This window comes from Penicillium subrubescens, assembly GCF_028828155.1.
Source record: "Penicillium subrubescens strain IBT 31985 chromosome Unknown utg000011l_segment0_segment0, whole genome shotgun sequence".
NCBI classification, from domain to species: Eukaryota; Fungi; Ascomycota; class Eurotiomycetes; order Eurotiales; family Aspergillaceae; genus Penicillium; species Penicillium subrubescens.
In genome coordinates this window covers 1,669,888-1,685,534 of record NW_026643161.1, presented here as the reverse complement: position 1 = coordinate 1,685,534, position 15,647 = coordinate 1,669,888, and the positions used below count along the sequence as shown (strand labels likewise).

The 15,647-nt window shown below is 49.5% G+C and overlaps 5 protein-coding genes across 5 annotated transcripts; 1 reads left to right on the top strand and 4 right to left on the bottom strand.

Moving 5' to 3' along the window:
* Positions 1-666: 666 nt before the first annotated feature.
* N7473_012912 (transient receptor potential ion channel family protein) lies at positions 667-2,968 on the bottom strand (the record flags this gene model as incomplete). Its single annotated transcript, XM_057158851.1, has 3 exons — positions 667-943; positions 1,023-2,565; positions 2,668-2,968. The coding sequence occupies 3 exons, from the start codon at positions 2,966-2,968 to the stop codon at positions 667-669; spliced, it is 2,121 nt and encodes a 706-aa protein (XP_057002805.1).
* Positions 2,969-6,940: 3,972 nt separating this feature from the next.
* N7473_012911 (telomere length and silencing 1 family protein) lies at positions 6,941-8,079 on the bottom strand (the record flags this gene model as incomplete). Its single annotated transcript, XM_057158850.1, has 3 exons — positions 6,941-7,173; positions 7,244-7,620; positions 7,682-8,079. The coding sequence occupies 3 exons, from the start codon at positions 8,077-8,079 to the stop codon at positions 6,941-6,943; spliced, it is 1,008 nt and encodes a 335-aa protein (XP_057002804.1).
* Positions 8,080-8,377: 298 nt separating this feature from the next.
* N7473_012910 (actin family protein) lies at positions 8,378-9,998 on the top strand (the record flags this gene model as incomplete). Its single annotated transcript, XM_057158849.1, has 3 exons — positions 8,378-8,420; positions 8,547-9,042; positions 9,122-9,998. The coding sequence occupies 3 exons, from the start codon at positions 8,378-8,380 to the stop codon at positions 9,996-9,998; spliced, it is 1,416 nt and encodes a 471-aa protein (XP_057002803.1).
* A 313-nt stretch (positions 9,999-10,311) lies between these two features.
* N7473_012909 (uncharacterized protein) lies at positions 10,312-12,886 on the bottom strand (the record flags this gene model as incomplete). Its single annotated transcript, XM_057158848.1, has 3 exons — positions 10,312-11,870; positions 11,942-12,527; positions 12,585-12,886. 3 exons carry the CDS (start codon positions 12,884-12,886, stop codon positions 10,758-10,760), a joined length of 2,001 nt encoding a protein of 666 aa, XP_057002802.1. The 3' UTR covers positions 10,312-10,757.
* A 1,572-nt stretch (positions 12,887-14,458) lies between these two features.
* Positions 14,459-15,530, bottom strand: N7473_012908 (transcription factor domain-containing protein; the record flags this gene model as incomplete). Its single annotated transcript, XM_057158847.1, has 2 exons — positions 14,459-15,228; positions 15,320-15,530. 2 exons carry the CDS (start codon positions 15,528-15,530, stop codon positions 14,459-14,461), a joined length of 981 nt encoding a protein of 326 aa, XP_057002801.1.
* Between the last annotated feature and the right edge of the window lie 117 nt (positions 15,531-15,647).

Genomic DNA, 15,647 nt, shown 5'->3' with positions numbered 1-15,647 from the left:
AAGATCAAGATCTACGCCGATCTACAGATCTTCAAGATGCAATTACCATTTACATACTGCATTAGCCTCTACTGCTGATCTCAATCATGAGCACATGCTGTATACTGTATGAACCGTAGAGTAAAGTAAAGTAAAAGATGATAATTGACAATTGATAATATGCATATACTCAAAATCTATAACATGTACAAGAACCAAATAGAAAAGAGAAAAGAGAGAAAAAGAAAGAAACCCTTTTTTCACCAAGCTAGAAATCAGACAAGAAAAATGTCGCTGAAAGATGATTCAGAAAGAGGAAGGAAGGTGGGTCGGGTCAAATCAGGTCAGATCAGATCGATCAGCAAGATCAGGATAGACGAGAAAACGGAAAGGAGTCAGAGCATCGAGTCAGAAAGAGAGTAAGAGAGTGGGAATATAGTTGAGAATGTCAAAGACCGGGCGAGAGATTGGTCAAGTCTAGAAGGGCGCAGTGTGATGAGATGGTTATCAAGCACAATCAATCAGACAAGAAAAATCGTCCGCCATGAAACACGCTAAATAAAATCAGACAGAAGCAAGTGTGTGTATATCCCGTGGCCTTTTTAGGGGGATGCACGAGATGAAGATCGAAAAAGAGAAAAGAGAATAAAGGAAAAAGAAGTTGAAGAAAGGCGCAGCGTCGTGACGTTAATAGGCCATGCCATAGCCAGGGGCAGTTGGCTTCCGGCCCTCGATCGAAGACCGGGATTCTTGGCTGTGACTGCGGCCATGTGCGACGCCATAGTCGGCATACACCAGGCGGTCGTTGCTGCTATTCGAGTTGGGTCTGTGAACGGGGTGGTCCCGGTATGCCTCGTAGGGAGCGTTGAAGTTGAACTTGCTCATCTCGGTGAAGTCGCGCTTCGGCGGGTGGTCAATGAGGAGAGACTCGCGAGCATCGAGAGGGGGTGAGATCATCAAGGTCCTTGTTGGCGTTTTCTAATGAGGGTGAGACGGTTAGTAGATGCACAGGGGGTTGGGCTTGTAATTTGCATGGCCTGCACATACCGGCTTCGCGGAGCTTCTTGGCGTGAGGGTTCTCCCGAATGCAGACGATGATAGCGTTGATTGCGATGAGGATGGCAAGAACACCGGTCAGACCGGATTGGACGACGATCAGCACAATACCGGTCACAGTCTTGGTAGTTTGGGAGAGACCGAGTTCCTCCACAAAGACCAGCACACAGGCGACGGACAAGACTCGCACGATTTGAATCGTCATGTTGATTCCCATGGATGACTTAGTAGCATAGGGTCGGTTCCACAATAGCAGTGCCAGCATGCAGCATTCAATAACCAGCTGACCAATAGTCTGGACCATACCGTGTCCTTCGGCACCGGCAATGATGCATCCCTTGGCGAGGGCATACACAATCACCGGGATAAACAGCCACCACAAATCCTTCTTGTAGCTGTCGTAGAACAGACTGTACTTGCGCCAGGTTTCCCTGTTCTCGTACAGGGCGGTGGTGTCACCCTCGGTCTTCTTGTACTTGCGAGCCAGGTAAACGATGCGCCAGGCGAAGAATGCCAGAAGTGCAGTGAAGACGGACAATGTCACGGCAGCGAGGACCTTGGCAGCCCACGAGTCACCATTCCGCAGTTGGTAGACACAGTACAAGACCCAGATGCTGTAGAGAACGAGAATCATGTTGGTGATGGTACGTGCCATGATTCCCCAGTAGTCTTCGCGGAAGTTGGAGAGCTTCTTGGGGAAGCTGCCGTAGAGCGCCCACAATTCGAGAATCACCTTGAGCAAAAGGATACCGACGACAACGACAGCAACCACGATGGCGAAGACAAGAAGAACGGTCATGAAAATGTTTGCCGAGGGAATCATAACCTCCTCACCATAACACTTGAGGGTGGAGAAATTCAAGGAACCACAGTCGGTGAGACCCGAAGAGCTGCTGCTGGTGGAGTTGGAGGTGCTGTTGGTACTCGATTCGGACACATCTACAGATCGTGCCACCAAGCCTGCGGCACGATACAGGAAATCCAGGCTTCGCTTCGCGGAGGTCCCATTCGACGACGCGGTGCTCAGGCCGGTAAGATAGATATAGCTGTTATGGGTCGTGTTTCCACCGGTAGCCTTTCGAAAGTCGTCAATCGAGTTCTGCATACTCGCCCACGGGATCAACCCAGTGCTCCAGGCAAAGTTCTTGGTGAAACTCTTGTAAACAGCTGGGTGGTTGACACTCAGCATGCCATTCATAGCCATTGAGCCAAACCATCCCATCACATCGCCGGCTGAAGGGCTAGAAGCGGGTGCTCCGGTGCTACCAGCGCTACCGAGAGCAGACAGGCCGCTTAGGGCCAAGGCACCCGCTGCAATACCAGCCGATGCCCACGCGACACCCTTGACACTGGCGGATTTACCATTGGAAAGCTGGGACTCCACACATGCCACGCTCTTGCCGTCCGAGGTGAGAGTTAGCTTGGCCTGGCCATCCAAGTCGGGAATGTTGAAGGCGATTGAGGGAATTTGGCTCGCATATTCGTCGGGAACGTTGATACTACCACTAGCACTGAATGCGCCCGATGGAACTGGAAAGGGAAGGTATTAGCAAAGTGGTTTTGTCAAAGTTTATTCTAAGATCAATCTTGACGGCATTATAGGGAAGCGATGGGTAGAACAGCTTTTCTTACCAGGACACAGCTCGGCAACGTGGACCTCAGTTCCGCAGGGTTCAAAAGTTTTTGTATAAATTTGATTGCCATAAGCGGTCACCGTCAGAGTGGCCGTGACATTTTGTTCCTTCGAATTGGTACCAGCCAAATCGAAGACCACTAGCTTGGTTGATTTAGTATAGGTGACATCGAGTTTCTGCACATTGATAGCCGAATCCTGCATGCACAGACTGAAACCCGAGGTGCTCAGCGTATCGGCAGCCAGGGCCTGGGGCAATACAACACCCAGGCCCAGCAGGGCCCAGATGGTCGACCGCATTTCTAACCACAGTCGAGAGGGCCGAGTTCTCACGAATTACCTGGCGATCTAAGTTGGGATCGCGCGCGAGTACATGAACGGGGAGAAGCGAGAGGATTAATGCGCGTGTTCGAGATGTCGAAGCGCGTATGATAGAGATTCTTGTTGCACGAAACTCAGCAGGATCAACCTGCGAGAAAAAGTGAACAAATTGAAATGGACGAGCTGTAGCGAGTGAAGATCGGTGGATTCAAATCGAGGCGAACGAAAGACTGGATTCGGATCCAACGGGGTGAGGAAAAATGGAAATAGTATACGCAATAGAAACGAGTCTAGACGCAATTGATGCAGTGGAAGAGGAGAAAAGAGAGTCTCGACCGGGGAAGAGAAGCGAGTGTCGGTTTGAGGTGTTGTGTGTGTGTCAAGTGAGAGAAGAGAGAGCGAAAGAGAGAGAGAGAGATAGCAGAGGAGGGGGGGTCCAAGTTGCCCCTGAAGCAGGGCTGATTGGCCCCGGCGCGTTTCAGAAGTCTAGACTCTGGACTCCCTCCTATCCAGTAGAGTACCTCTTCTCTCTCTTTTTCTTCTCTTCTAATTTTACCCCCACTAGTACATGAATATTCCTAATATTTGATGATCTGACCAGTTTCTTACTTTTCTTCTTACTGACAGAGTCCAGAATACTTTCCTGTCAACTCCCCTTTCCCAGCTTCAGTTTCTATAATCACAACAAACCCTGGTTGGGACTAGTGGAGTAGCTTCAAGCGGGCCGGACTCGAGCTCCCATGGTTTATGTGCCGCCTTTAACTCTTCCTAATCCCAGTCTGGTTTAACTATTCTTAACTAAGAATGTTAAATAATAAGAAATACGGGTGAAAACGTCTCCAGTTGAACGCCACGCTCAGCCACATCGGCCAATGCGACGGCATGACTGTCGGGAGGTCAAGTTGTCTGTTATACCATGTTATACCAGGTGTCTCGAAAGATAATTACATTACTACATTATTTAGTACATATACATACTATAAATACAAAGTACGGGCTTCAACTTCGTACCGAGTTCCCCGAACCAACGCAAGGAACAGTACCTGCATGGCCCGCCTGGGCCTCCCAGGAACATGCCCATTCTCTCGGGACTCGGGCAGCCTGAAACTGAAACTGAAAACTGGAGACACGCAATACTTGTACTCCATTTACCCACATACTACGGAGTACTGTACACATACCAGAGACACGCAGCATCGACTCATAGGGTTCGCCACACACAAAATCTGCAGTCTAGACATCCCAAGCCGCGTTGATCGCCACGATGCAGCCCTGTTCTAGACCCTTGCGCCCAGAACGATCTTCTTTCCTTGGAATTTAGCGATCCATGGCCATTTCCCTGCGTTCCATCATTACTACTATCGCTATTATTGTTCTACCATATTAATACTGTAATCCTCCGACCGCAGGGAATCATTTCCACGTGAAAATAAAAGAAAGAAAAAAAAAAAACCCTAAACAACCTGGCCCCTCAGAGTGGCCCCAAGCGCTATTAACCTGAGACACGGGCAAGCGCCGTCAATTTCCTGGGCCCCAATGCCCCCAAGAAAATATGTGATGGGCCAGAGGCCCAGAGCTGCTATTAATATGATTCTTCCTTCCCTGCCAAGTGCCAACCACGGTCATACAGAGTACGACATACTCCATACTTCGTATGTGTCTCACAGCAACCGATATTCTGAACTTGAAATTCGCTACAGAGTACTTCGTATAGGTATGATAATAATAGATAATGTGTGGCCTCATAAGTACAGAAGGAGTATGCACACCCTCGAGTACGAATATGTATGTACTTGTAGTATGCAATGTATCTATCCATCGTCTGGGCGCCTGTCAGTCATTCACCGTCATCAGCCATTCCCGTCACCTGGAATGTGGCGTATATTTGTGATCTTACTCGGCTGTAGATCTTCCAAAAATATCCCACTTTTCAGCTTACATCTTTCCAGGTCTTGGAACTACATACTACATTCATGCTGTATCACAGTGATAATGTTGGTGTTCCCATTCTTAGGGCAGACTCCCCTCCATATCTTCGACCAGCTTTCATCTTCACATTTTCATTCTCTATAGCAAATTTGAGGTACATTGTCGCACCACGTGCTCATTATCCGAAAATTTTTGAATCATACAATCAGTCCACTCTCAAAGATGATGTGGAAATGAGAATAAAAAAAAAAAAAAAAAAGTACAGAATAGTAGTAAGCATTCTATGGTTGATGTGAGTCAGTTTCGACTGACGAGCTTGAGGCAAACGTCTAAGTAATTACATAGTTGAGATCACGCTTCAGCTTTTCCTTCATAAAGTCCATAAAAAGACTGTAGAGGAGATTCGGAGTGCTGAGTACTAGAGCGCACGCCCTGTGAATCTTGTCATCTTGTGGTCTTGTGATAACACAGGACATGGCTGACGAGGTCTAGAATCTGGTGACGGTGGATATGACGGCGAGTTCATGGTCAAAGGAAACAAGAGTATCCCCAGAATATCAGTTAGAGCCAGAAGCGAGCATATGGTCTAACCTTCATTCAGCTAATCTTATGATATCGTAACGCTCGATAAGATCGGTCTGTTTTATCGAGTGCCGACCTCCTCGAGAAGCCCAATGGGACAATGTAGTGAGCTTTTGAGAGTGTGAAACCGACCAGCAACACAGTCGCAGCTCATCTAGGAACTTCACAGGCAATAATGCCCCATACAATCCATGAGATGTAACCTTCTAAAAATAGCGCGTCATAATATCAATTGTAAAAATGATCTGCCATCCAGAAGGACGACGTAGAAGACATCAAGACCGGAGACTGCGCGGATAACGGTACTCAACAGTATAATTATGATCATCAACGAAAGGCAAAGGATCATCCCCATGCCCATGATGCATCTCCATGAGTCTGCCAGCGATACCATGATCTAGCTCCTCCTTTCTGAAAATCCTAACTTTTCGCTTCGACAGACGAAGAACCTACACCGGGATCGGAGTCTTATCAAGATGAGCGGTTTCATAAACGTAGTTGACATTATTAACGTCTAGCACGAAGTAAGAGTGCTTTCCGGGGTGTACTTCCACTGCGAGGAAGCGCGGTTGGGCGTTGCTTGGTAGTTGTGCAGAGTTTCTTCGACATTTGATACAAATGGGCGTATAGAGTCTAATAGTGTTCGTGATCGAGAACGTTGTTCGGGGTATCGCCGAGTATTCGGATTGGTGTTGGACTGACCGTTTGGAGGAAGTCGGCTATGGTTTCTGGGATCTGATCCAGGATATTATCACGTATCTTTTGCTGAGATTCCACCATTGTGAGTACCACAACGTGAGATGATAACCTTGATGACAGTGAATGGTGGACGCGGGGGAAGTATACTGTAGGGTCTTTCGTGTGTGAAGAGCACACCGCCTATTGTTCTGAGAATAGCCAGGGAAGGGACAAGTTGTATATTTTCTTTATTATCTAATACAAACTTGTCGAAATAATGGACTAGTATAGTTAACCCTGATGAAAAAGAACTACATAAATACTCGAATCACCTTTTTATTTCCACAATGGTCATTGTTCTGCTTTATAGTGCAAATTTTTTGTCGTAATTACATCAATTCACCAGCTCGCTTAACTCAGTTGGTAGAGTGCGTGACTAGTAATCACGAAGTCGCTAGTTCAAATCTGGCAGTGAGCATTTATTTTTGCATTTTTCCACTGAGTTTCTTTTTGAAAATGATGTCTCGGTGAAAGAATCTATTCTTTGTCTCTTGACTTATTTCTTTTTTTATCATTTCACTTAGGTTTTGCCACAATATGCAGGTAGCCGCTTGTGATAGTGATGGATGATAATCTTATCTGCTAGTTTAGTGTAGTCCAGCCAGTATGAACCACGAATGTAAGACATATATATCCGTGGCCTGTGTCTCCACACCCCAACAATCTAATACACATTGAAGATCTAACAACATTCGATCTTGCTCACTTCTTTCCAGCCTGAGCTTGCGATTCCCGCATCGCCGCTCTTGCACTGCGACTTCCTCCCAACTTGGGCCCCTTTGGTGCCTCAGTTTTACTATCCGTCTTCGTAGTGCGTGTCCTCCGACGAGACTGAATCGCATCCAAAAAGTCTCGCCGGAATTGCTCTGCAATACGGTCATCTGCGGCCTGGTCATCGGCATGCGGTTCCTCTTCTGGTTCATCATAGACATCCACTAGTAAAGAACAAGGTTAGCGAGTGGCCATAAGGGTCACTTAGTTATCGACCAGTTAGGCAAAACTTACATTTGCTCTCTCGTAAGATTTCTTCCACCAGCCGGTCGCGCTCGACATCTGCACTAGTGCGGCGCTTGCGGTTACGCCATGACTTTGTGGGTGCACGCTCCGTCGATAGGCCTGCCTCGCCAGGTCGAGACGGGTCTTCCTCACCAGCGAGTCGGCGCGTTGCGGCTTCGGTGCGCGCAATATTTTGTAGTTTCGTCTCTTGTCCGAGATCGATCTCGTGTAGCTTGCCTAAAGCTGCCGGCAGACGTTCGTGTTGCTGTCCTTGTGTAGATGGTGCGCCAGATAGTCCTTGTGAGACTGTTCGATCTGCCTGTGTGCCCTCTGGTAGCGGGCTACGTTTGTAGCGCTTAGCCATTTCGGCGTCTATGTATGCCATCCTTATCTTGTTAGTCCGCATTGCTCCAGTAAGATTGCTGTGAGAGGGGATATAGTTCGTACATGTGTCTGTCCACATCCTCCGCCTGCCCAGTGTACATTTGGAAACGGTCTCCCATCGCCTGAATGGGTTCCTTGTCCTGGTCTTCAATTGTGCTCAGCGCCGTCTGGCGGTTGTCGTCTTTGCCCGATGGTCGCGGTGTGGCGGAGAATCCAATGCCTCCTTTGCGAATCGCCTTTGGTCGGCGTAGACGCACTACACCGGTCGCATGTGTCGAATCATCAGCGTCGTCTGATAACTTGGATTCAGTAGCGCCAGGAGCTTTGTCAGTGCTCTCGGCTACTGATTCGGCGGCGGCGCTGGTTGTCTCTTCGGGGTCATCTTGGCGTCGTCGGGCGAACTTGCGTCGCTTCGCAGGGCGGAAGAGATTTTCAGGAGCAATATCGACTTCTGTATCCATAGTTTGAGCTGTGTAAATGCAAATGCAAGTGTCGCGAGTTGAGTGAAAGAAGAGGAAGAGAAAGAAGAGAGCGCAAGGTGAGGTCATCTGCCGAGCGGCGGCCAGCCTCTCTTCTCTCCGCCAAAGCCAGAGCAGCTTGTCTCTCCCGCACCCAAAAAGAAACCCGCCCTTCTCTCCCCCAACCACCCTCTTTTGATCCCACGCGCATGGTCTGGCTTTGAATTGTCAACACCGGCCGATTGAACAATTTCCCCGGGCCTGCCGTGATCTTTCATCTCATATCACTTGCGCTATCACCATGAATCCTTCCAACCCGCCTCAAGCTGCCGAGTATGGTGGAGGTATGTGCTTTTTGCGCGATGCGACTGACCCCGAATCGTTCGCGCTCCTCATAAAGGCCTCAATTCATTCCTAGCAGGTCCATTTTACTCATAGTAGATGCTAACATGCCTCCTCCATGCGTATAGATGAAGTCTCCGCCATTGTCCTCGATCCAGGCTACTCCACCACTCGCGCTGGCTTCGCCGGTGAAGATGCTCCCAAATCCCTGATCCCGACATACTACGGCAAATACAATGCGGACGGTCAAGAGAAGCTCGTTTTCGGTGATGATATCTTTGTCACTCCGCGCCCCGCAATGTCCATCCACAACCCTATCGGCAAGGATGGCATTGTTGAAGATTGGGATATGGCCGAGAAGGTCTGGGAATACTCCTTCACCTCGCGACTTACCGGCACGAAGCCTGGCAACCCCTTCCTCAATGGCTTGAACGATATCCCCGCCGAAGAGCTGCCAACAGAGATGGAGGTTGAGTTGGAGGAGAAGTCTCTCGCGGATAGCCCGCTGCTCATGACCGAGCCCGCCTGGAACCCGGCTAAAGCTCGTGAGAAGACCATTGAAATCGCGATGGAGAAATGGGGCACGCCTGCTTTCTACCTGGCGCGTAACGGTGTCCTTGCATCGTATGTATCCTCCAGATATTTTTTACTGCCGCCTCATCAGATCACCACAGAGCTAAACTAACTCGTCTATCCTACACAGCTTCGCGTCCGGCAAAGCCTCTGCCCTAGTCATCGACATCGGCGCTTCCAACATCTCCATCACCCCAGTCCACGACGGCATGATCCTCAAGCGCGGCGTGCAGCACTCCCCTCTTGGCGGCGACTACATCTCGTCCCAAATCCGCGCCTTGTTTAAAAAGAACTCCCCGCAACCCATCACCATCACCCCGCACTACCTGATCAGCTCCAAGACCGCCGTCGAAGCCGGCCAGCCCCCTCAGGCCAAGTACCGGACATACCCCGCCGATAAGGCCCCCGATGCCAGCTACCGGGCCCTCCTCGAGGAACGCACTCTATCCGAGTTCAAGGAATGTGTCGTCCAAGTCTGGCCAGGACCCAACAAGCTCTCTGCCACCGGACCCACCGGTGCTTCGAACGAAGAAATGGCCCGGTCGACGCCCGGTCGTCCATTCGAGTTCCCAGACGGCTACAACCAAGTCTTCGGCGTCGACCGCTTCCGCGTCGTCGAGTCCCTCTTCGACGTCAAGGCTGCCATCCCGGATCCTGACTCTCCCGTGCCCGCACCAACACAGGCCCAGACTATTCCCGAATTGATCAAGGCTTCGCTGGGCGGCGTCGACGTCGACATCAGACCTCACCTGCTCGCCAATGTTGTCGTTACCGGTGGCTCTAGTCTTTTGTACGGATTCACGGATCGTTTGAACCACGAGTTGATGCAGCTCTTCCCCGGTCCGCGCGTGCGTATCTCTGCACCTGGAAATACCGCTGAGCGTCGCTTTGGCTCGTGGATTGGTGGTAGTATCTTGGCTAGTCTGGGTACTTTCCATCAGATGTGGATCTCGAAGAAGGAGTATGATGAGCATGGTGCGAACATTGTTGAGAAACGATGCAAATAAGGCTAGCTCTGTTTCTACCCACTATGTCCTACGCCCTCTTCCTTCTCCATTCTCCTTTCTGTCTATTTGGACCAGATCTCTTTCCTTTCATCCTATTTGTGTGTTTCATTCGGCCACGGGCTCATGTGTTACGAAGTGGGCCATGCCGTTCTATTCTACTCTGTTCTGTTCTGTTTTGTTGGCTATCATTGGGCGTTATTACCTGCTTAGGCGCTTGCCGGGGCTTTTTTTGAGTTGAGTACGAATACAAATGCGGATTTCGAGACTCGATTGTTACCTGAGTCTGAAAATTGAGTTCTAGATTTTTCTTTATCCTCACTTTTCAACAGTTTACAAGATCCCTGCCTATTCCCCGTCTCAGTATGTCGCTGCGATGGGAAACGCCCAGTACCTTAATACCTGATCTCTACTCTTCCTCTTGAGGATAGAAATGATGGAATGCTGTGAGAATGAAAATGAGATTGCGATATGCGCGATTGGGTATATAAAGGAAGCTAATCTAATGAGCAACGAGCCAGCGTTGATGATTTGTGCGATGCTGTATGATGCCGGACTTTGACTTGCGCAAATGACGCTGACATAGGAGATATATCCTCTGGAACCAGACCAATGTACCGTAACCAATTTGAGGTGAAAGTGAAGCCAAACTCCCCACAAAACAAGAAAACCTGGGCTTGCGTCGCCTCACCGCATCATAGAAAGTAAAGTATATGGATGTAATGATGGATTGCCCATCATGTAAGATAAAAACCCTGATCATCAAGCCAGAGCCCCAACCGTCCGCGGCGAAGCCATACTACCCTGCACTGCAGGAATAGGCACAGCAGGTAACGCAGTAATAATCGACCCGGTCTCCGCAACATCCTCATTCCCATTCACACTCATATCAAAACTCTTCTCCAACTCCTCATCAATAGCAATAGACAATACATGAATCCGTGGCGATATCTCCGGCCGTTGTTTGAAGGAGTACGTACTCAGGAATTCGGGTTCTTGGGTCCAGGACATTTGTCGTTCGAGTGCGCCAGCGGTTGACAATCCGGCTCCGCCACTTCCAGAGGCATGTCGTCCGTGTGAGTGTCCGGCGTGTAGATTCTCAGAAGACTTTGTGTTTGTGCGGAAGATACTACTCGGCCATTCTTTTGTTTTTGCCAAGGTGGTGCCACAGCAATTTGCCGTTTTGGCGATATTATCCCACGCTTCGACGACGCGGTCTGTTTTTAGGAAGTGGGAGATTTGGTCTTTCATTGTGTCGAGGCCGTCTGGTTGGGAGTGGGAGTACTTTCGTTGGGAGGTTTGTGGTCGTGATGGAGGAGGAACTCCTCCTGCTGCTGCAGGTGGTGGTCTACCCATTGACTGCTGAGTTCGTGGACGGCCATTTGCCCATAGTGCTTTGAGTTGTTCTATCGAGGCACTTCTCGTTTTAAGAGTTTGCGCTGGTGCTGTCGATGGTCGGTTATGCGTGTCTGTTTTATCGCTGACGGAGCGTTTGGGGAGGAATGGTCGGGAGAGTTTCCGGGTGAGTCTGGATGGTGTGCGTGGTGGAGAGGGGTTGGTGGTGTTGCTTTCGTTTTCCTCTATGAGGGCGCTGCATGATCTGGCTCGATTGAGGACTCGGGGCATGATGCTGTTTCGTCTGGAGTATTTGGCAGTACTGTTGGGGTCGGCATGGCTTTGCTCCGCGACGAGACTATCGTCAAGGTTTCGCGAGGCGGGTCGGGACTTGGGCTTTGATAATGGGTCGCGAGGGAGTGGTTTTTCGGAAATAGGTCGGCGGCCAGGTGTGCCTGGACCGGGACTTCTTGTGAAGAGTCGTTGTCGGACTGACATGGGCCGTGTCGAGGCTCTGTTGGCAGTCTTCACGAGAGAGCACTGCAAAAGTTAGCATCATGAATACCACCTCGAAACACAATTGTGTCTTTTTTATTCGATATAAAACTCACAACATCCTTCCGACTAGCCACACCCACCCGCCGCTGCATTTCAATAACTGCAAAAGCAAGCTGACCCAATGCCTTTTGCAGTGCCGCTCCACGCCTCCTCAGCTTCGACAAAGCCACAACCCACCCCTCCATATTCTCCATCATAGCCTGATAAAAAGCCCGAAGACTATCCGTCTCAAAACACCCCTCATTCCCCAACTGCTGCAGATAATGCCACAACGCACCCATAGCCTCTTTTCCCTTTCGCAAATCCTTGAGGGCATCCGTTATCGCCAGCGTGAATCGCTCAACCGCATGCTCGATCTGGTCATTGTAGGATACCAGCGCAAGTCGGAAATTGCGGTCCTCCAGCATCTCGTCGAAGAGGGCGAGATTGCCGAGTGGGAGGCTGAGATATTGGATTCGTGTGCGTACATCCAGGTGGATAATTAGAAAATCCTCGGTCGTTCGTTGGAGGAAGCCATCTAGTTCGTCGACGTGGCCTTGGAGGATTTGCATGACTGCCGCGGGAGATTTGGCTTGTCGTTTGGCTAGGAGATGGACACCGAATACCATCTGGGAGACCAGCTTCCAGAATGGGTGGTATCTATAAAAGTGGTCAGTCTTTGCTATCGTAGTAAGATATTGACGCTAGGTTACTCACTTTTCACTCTCCCTCTGCCGCCATTTCCTCCCACATAACCGCTCGTACTCGTCATTCTCCAGTAAATCCCGCCGACGTGTCTGCGCATCGAGTTCCACAATCCACTCACTAGCCAAGCCAGGCACAGCTTCGGCTATAGATTCTTCAAAGGGACCTTGAAGCTGAGCAATTGGATGCACTGGGGATGACGAAGACGAAGAAGATGGGTATTTTTCGGTATCGGTGTTGCTCGAGCATGCTGGCTGCTCTTCACAACGGTGACTGGAACCAGCCGGCGGGGCATTTCTCAGGGATTCCACCATTGTAGCCATCAATGAATGAGATGTCGAGTATATAGAACGACAGAATATTCCCTCAAGTCAATTCGTCTCGAGTCAATTGTCAATTGATCCAGTGCAAATTAACTCTCAACACCAATGTACAACCTCCCAATCCAATGTTATGCCAGCATCCATCTGGGGGGAGGAAGCGGAATATAAAATCGCGATCGAATCCAGCTCAGCTGAAAGGGGCCGCTTTCATGCTGCAGTAGAATGCAGGTGTCGAGGCAAGTGTAAAAACTCCGGGATCGGAATGCAGAACTCAGCGCAGATTTCTGAATGTGAAACGCGCAGGTTTAAACTCGGTGGGCTGGAAAGGCAATGGCTGGAGTATGTATGAATCACTTCGGGACTCTTCTGGACTGTCGCTGATTTTCCCGCCTATGCTGGTTTGTTAGAATGGAGGGAATAATCTCCCTAGTTTCGTGGGAGGTGGAAAGAGAAAGGGAAAGACATACAGTAGGCGAGGGACAGTGAGGCGGGGAGAGAGGAGATGAGATGAGATGAGACGAGGAGAGGGGGGAGGAAATAATACAAAGAAATCAAAAAAACAGTACTCCGTAGATAGGGCAGATTGAATAGATTAAAGGCTTTGGCTTTGGGCGTTCGGGTGAGACCTGCACGGTCAACAGGTTCGTAGTCAAGAGGCGGGCAAGAGAAACACGCGGGGGGATGTCTTGCTTTAGAGTCAATAGTTCATAGATTGTAGATTGAAGAACAACAAAGGGGCAGTGAATGATTCTTTCCAGCTCAAATCGGAGAAGCGACCGTTTTGGAGGCCCAATTTCGGGAATTCAATCATTTCTCTTTGTTCAATGCGTTGTTGTGGAGTCAAGTTACCAACTTAGTGTTAATAGTGGATCTCTTTCCAGGGGAAATTTGGCTGATTTGACGACTTCCAACGTGTCACTCTTCTCAGGATCCATGGCTCCAATTGGAGAGAGACTCTGAGCTTTTGACATTTGGGCCAAAGCGACAAACGGCAGTTAGCCTGGTGAGATTAATAACATTATTACACTTAAATCCTGTATTAACTATTTAGTTAGCAGAGGACAGAGAGAGATGACAAAGAAAAAGTGACCATCTGTGACCATCACACACGAGTGTAGTGGACCACGCAGCCAGTCCCACGAGTCCACGAGTAAGGTCCACGAATGTCGTTCATAGGTCAGTGACCGAGGCTACAGTTAAAGAAATGACCTATTTCTGGGAACCATAGGGCCGATCGTGATTATATTTTTTGCAGAAGAAGACCAGAAAAGTGTTCTAGGCCCAGGGGGAAATAATGACGATCGGTGGGGACCCACAGGTTGGCAGACTGGCTAATTATTACTGTAATCTCCGAGGACTCTGCAGCTCGATAGTTAACTAACAATTCTTTTCTAATTGCTTTGATGATAGCGATAATGAGAAATGTTAGATACTATATGTATGTATAGCTATATGTCGTGTTAGGTCGGAGCTAAGCTGGTTATTCTTTCTCCTTGCTTGATGATAGCTGTTTAATGTACATATCAATACCTCTATAGATCCATATGTCTTCAATTCCTCCCGTCACCCACTATGATTCAAATCATCCTCAACAAAAATCGGATCCCAGAAATTCGTCGGCAGCGAAATATCCAAAAACTCCCCAAATAACGTATCAATATCTGCAAACCCATGCATCATTGTACTACTATCCAAATCACCCATCCCAGTAGCTTCACTCTCAACACCCGTTGATACTGGTGGCTGTACTGGTTCTGGTACTGATGCCAGCGTCGAGTCCATCTCACCTGGAGCCCTTGAACTAGACTCCGCCCCCACCTCGACCACCGATACCATCGGGGCAGTGCTGTTATGACCGTTATCAGACTCCAAAGTGCTACTGCTACTACCACCCACGGCAGTACGAATACCTCCTCCACCCTGACCACTCCCAGACTCAGTCTCACGCTGATGTTCACGTTCACCCCCAATCTGCCCCAAAGCCCTCCTTCCCAACTTGGCCATAGCCTCCGCAGAAAACCACTCACCCCCCAAACCCTCCAGCAGCACACAACACCCCTCCAAACTAGCCCTGGCCCGATCAAAATGCGTAATCAACCGACTAGACCGTAACTGTCGATACGACACCCCCATCGACAACGAAATCGCATACGCCACGATCGGTAGTGGGGGTAGGAGATTCCCCGCGCATTCGGTGGCCACGATGGAGTGGATGCGGATTGCGGCGAGACCTTGGCGGATTGAGGAGAGTTTTGTGGTGGTGTCTGGGGTTGAGGAGAGGGTGGAGCGGTGGGAGAGGATTGCCACGGAGTGGTAGTAGAGTTCTAGGAAACCTGGTAAAGAGAGAGAGGGAGAGATGGTGGGTTAGTTTAAGAAGGGATTTGGATATAGGTAATGAGAGGTGTCGGTTAGGGGTGGACAAACCGAGTGTAGCAAAATCCATATCCCCTTGTCCAGCCTCACCCACTATGTCCTCGAATGCGGGAAACCCTTCCTCCCATCCGCTGGTTACACCCGCCGATGGTCGATAGAAGGATATCACGGTTGCCAGCAACTCTGAAACAGCCAACCACACTCTAAACGCCGCAGACGCTGACCCAGATCCCTGACCACCACCCATACCCTGGCCTTCCATCCTCAGTCCAGGCCTCTCAATCCCAATGTCCCAATCCGCCAACAACACCGGCCTACCTCCAAGACAAGCATGCATCTTATCCAGCGTCCACAACCCCCAAAACAACAACCCCAACGA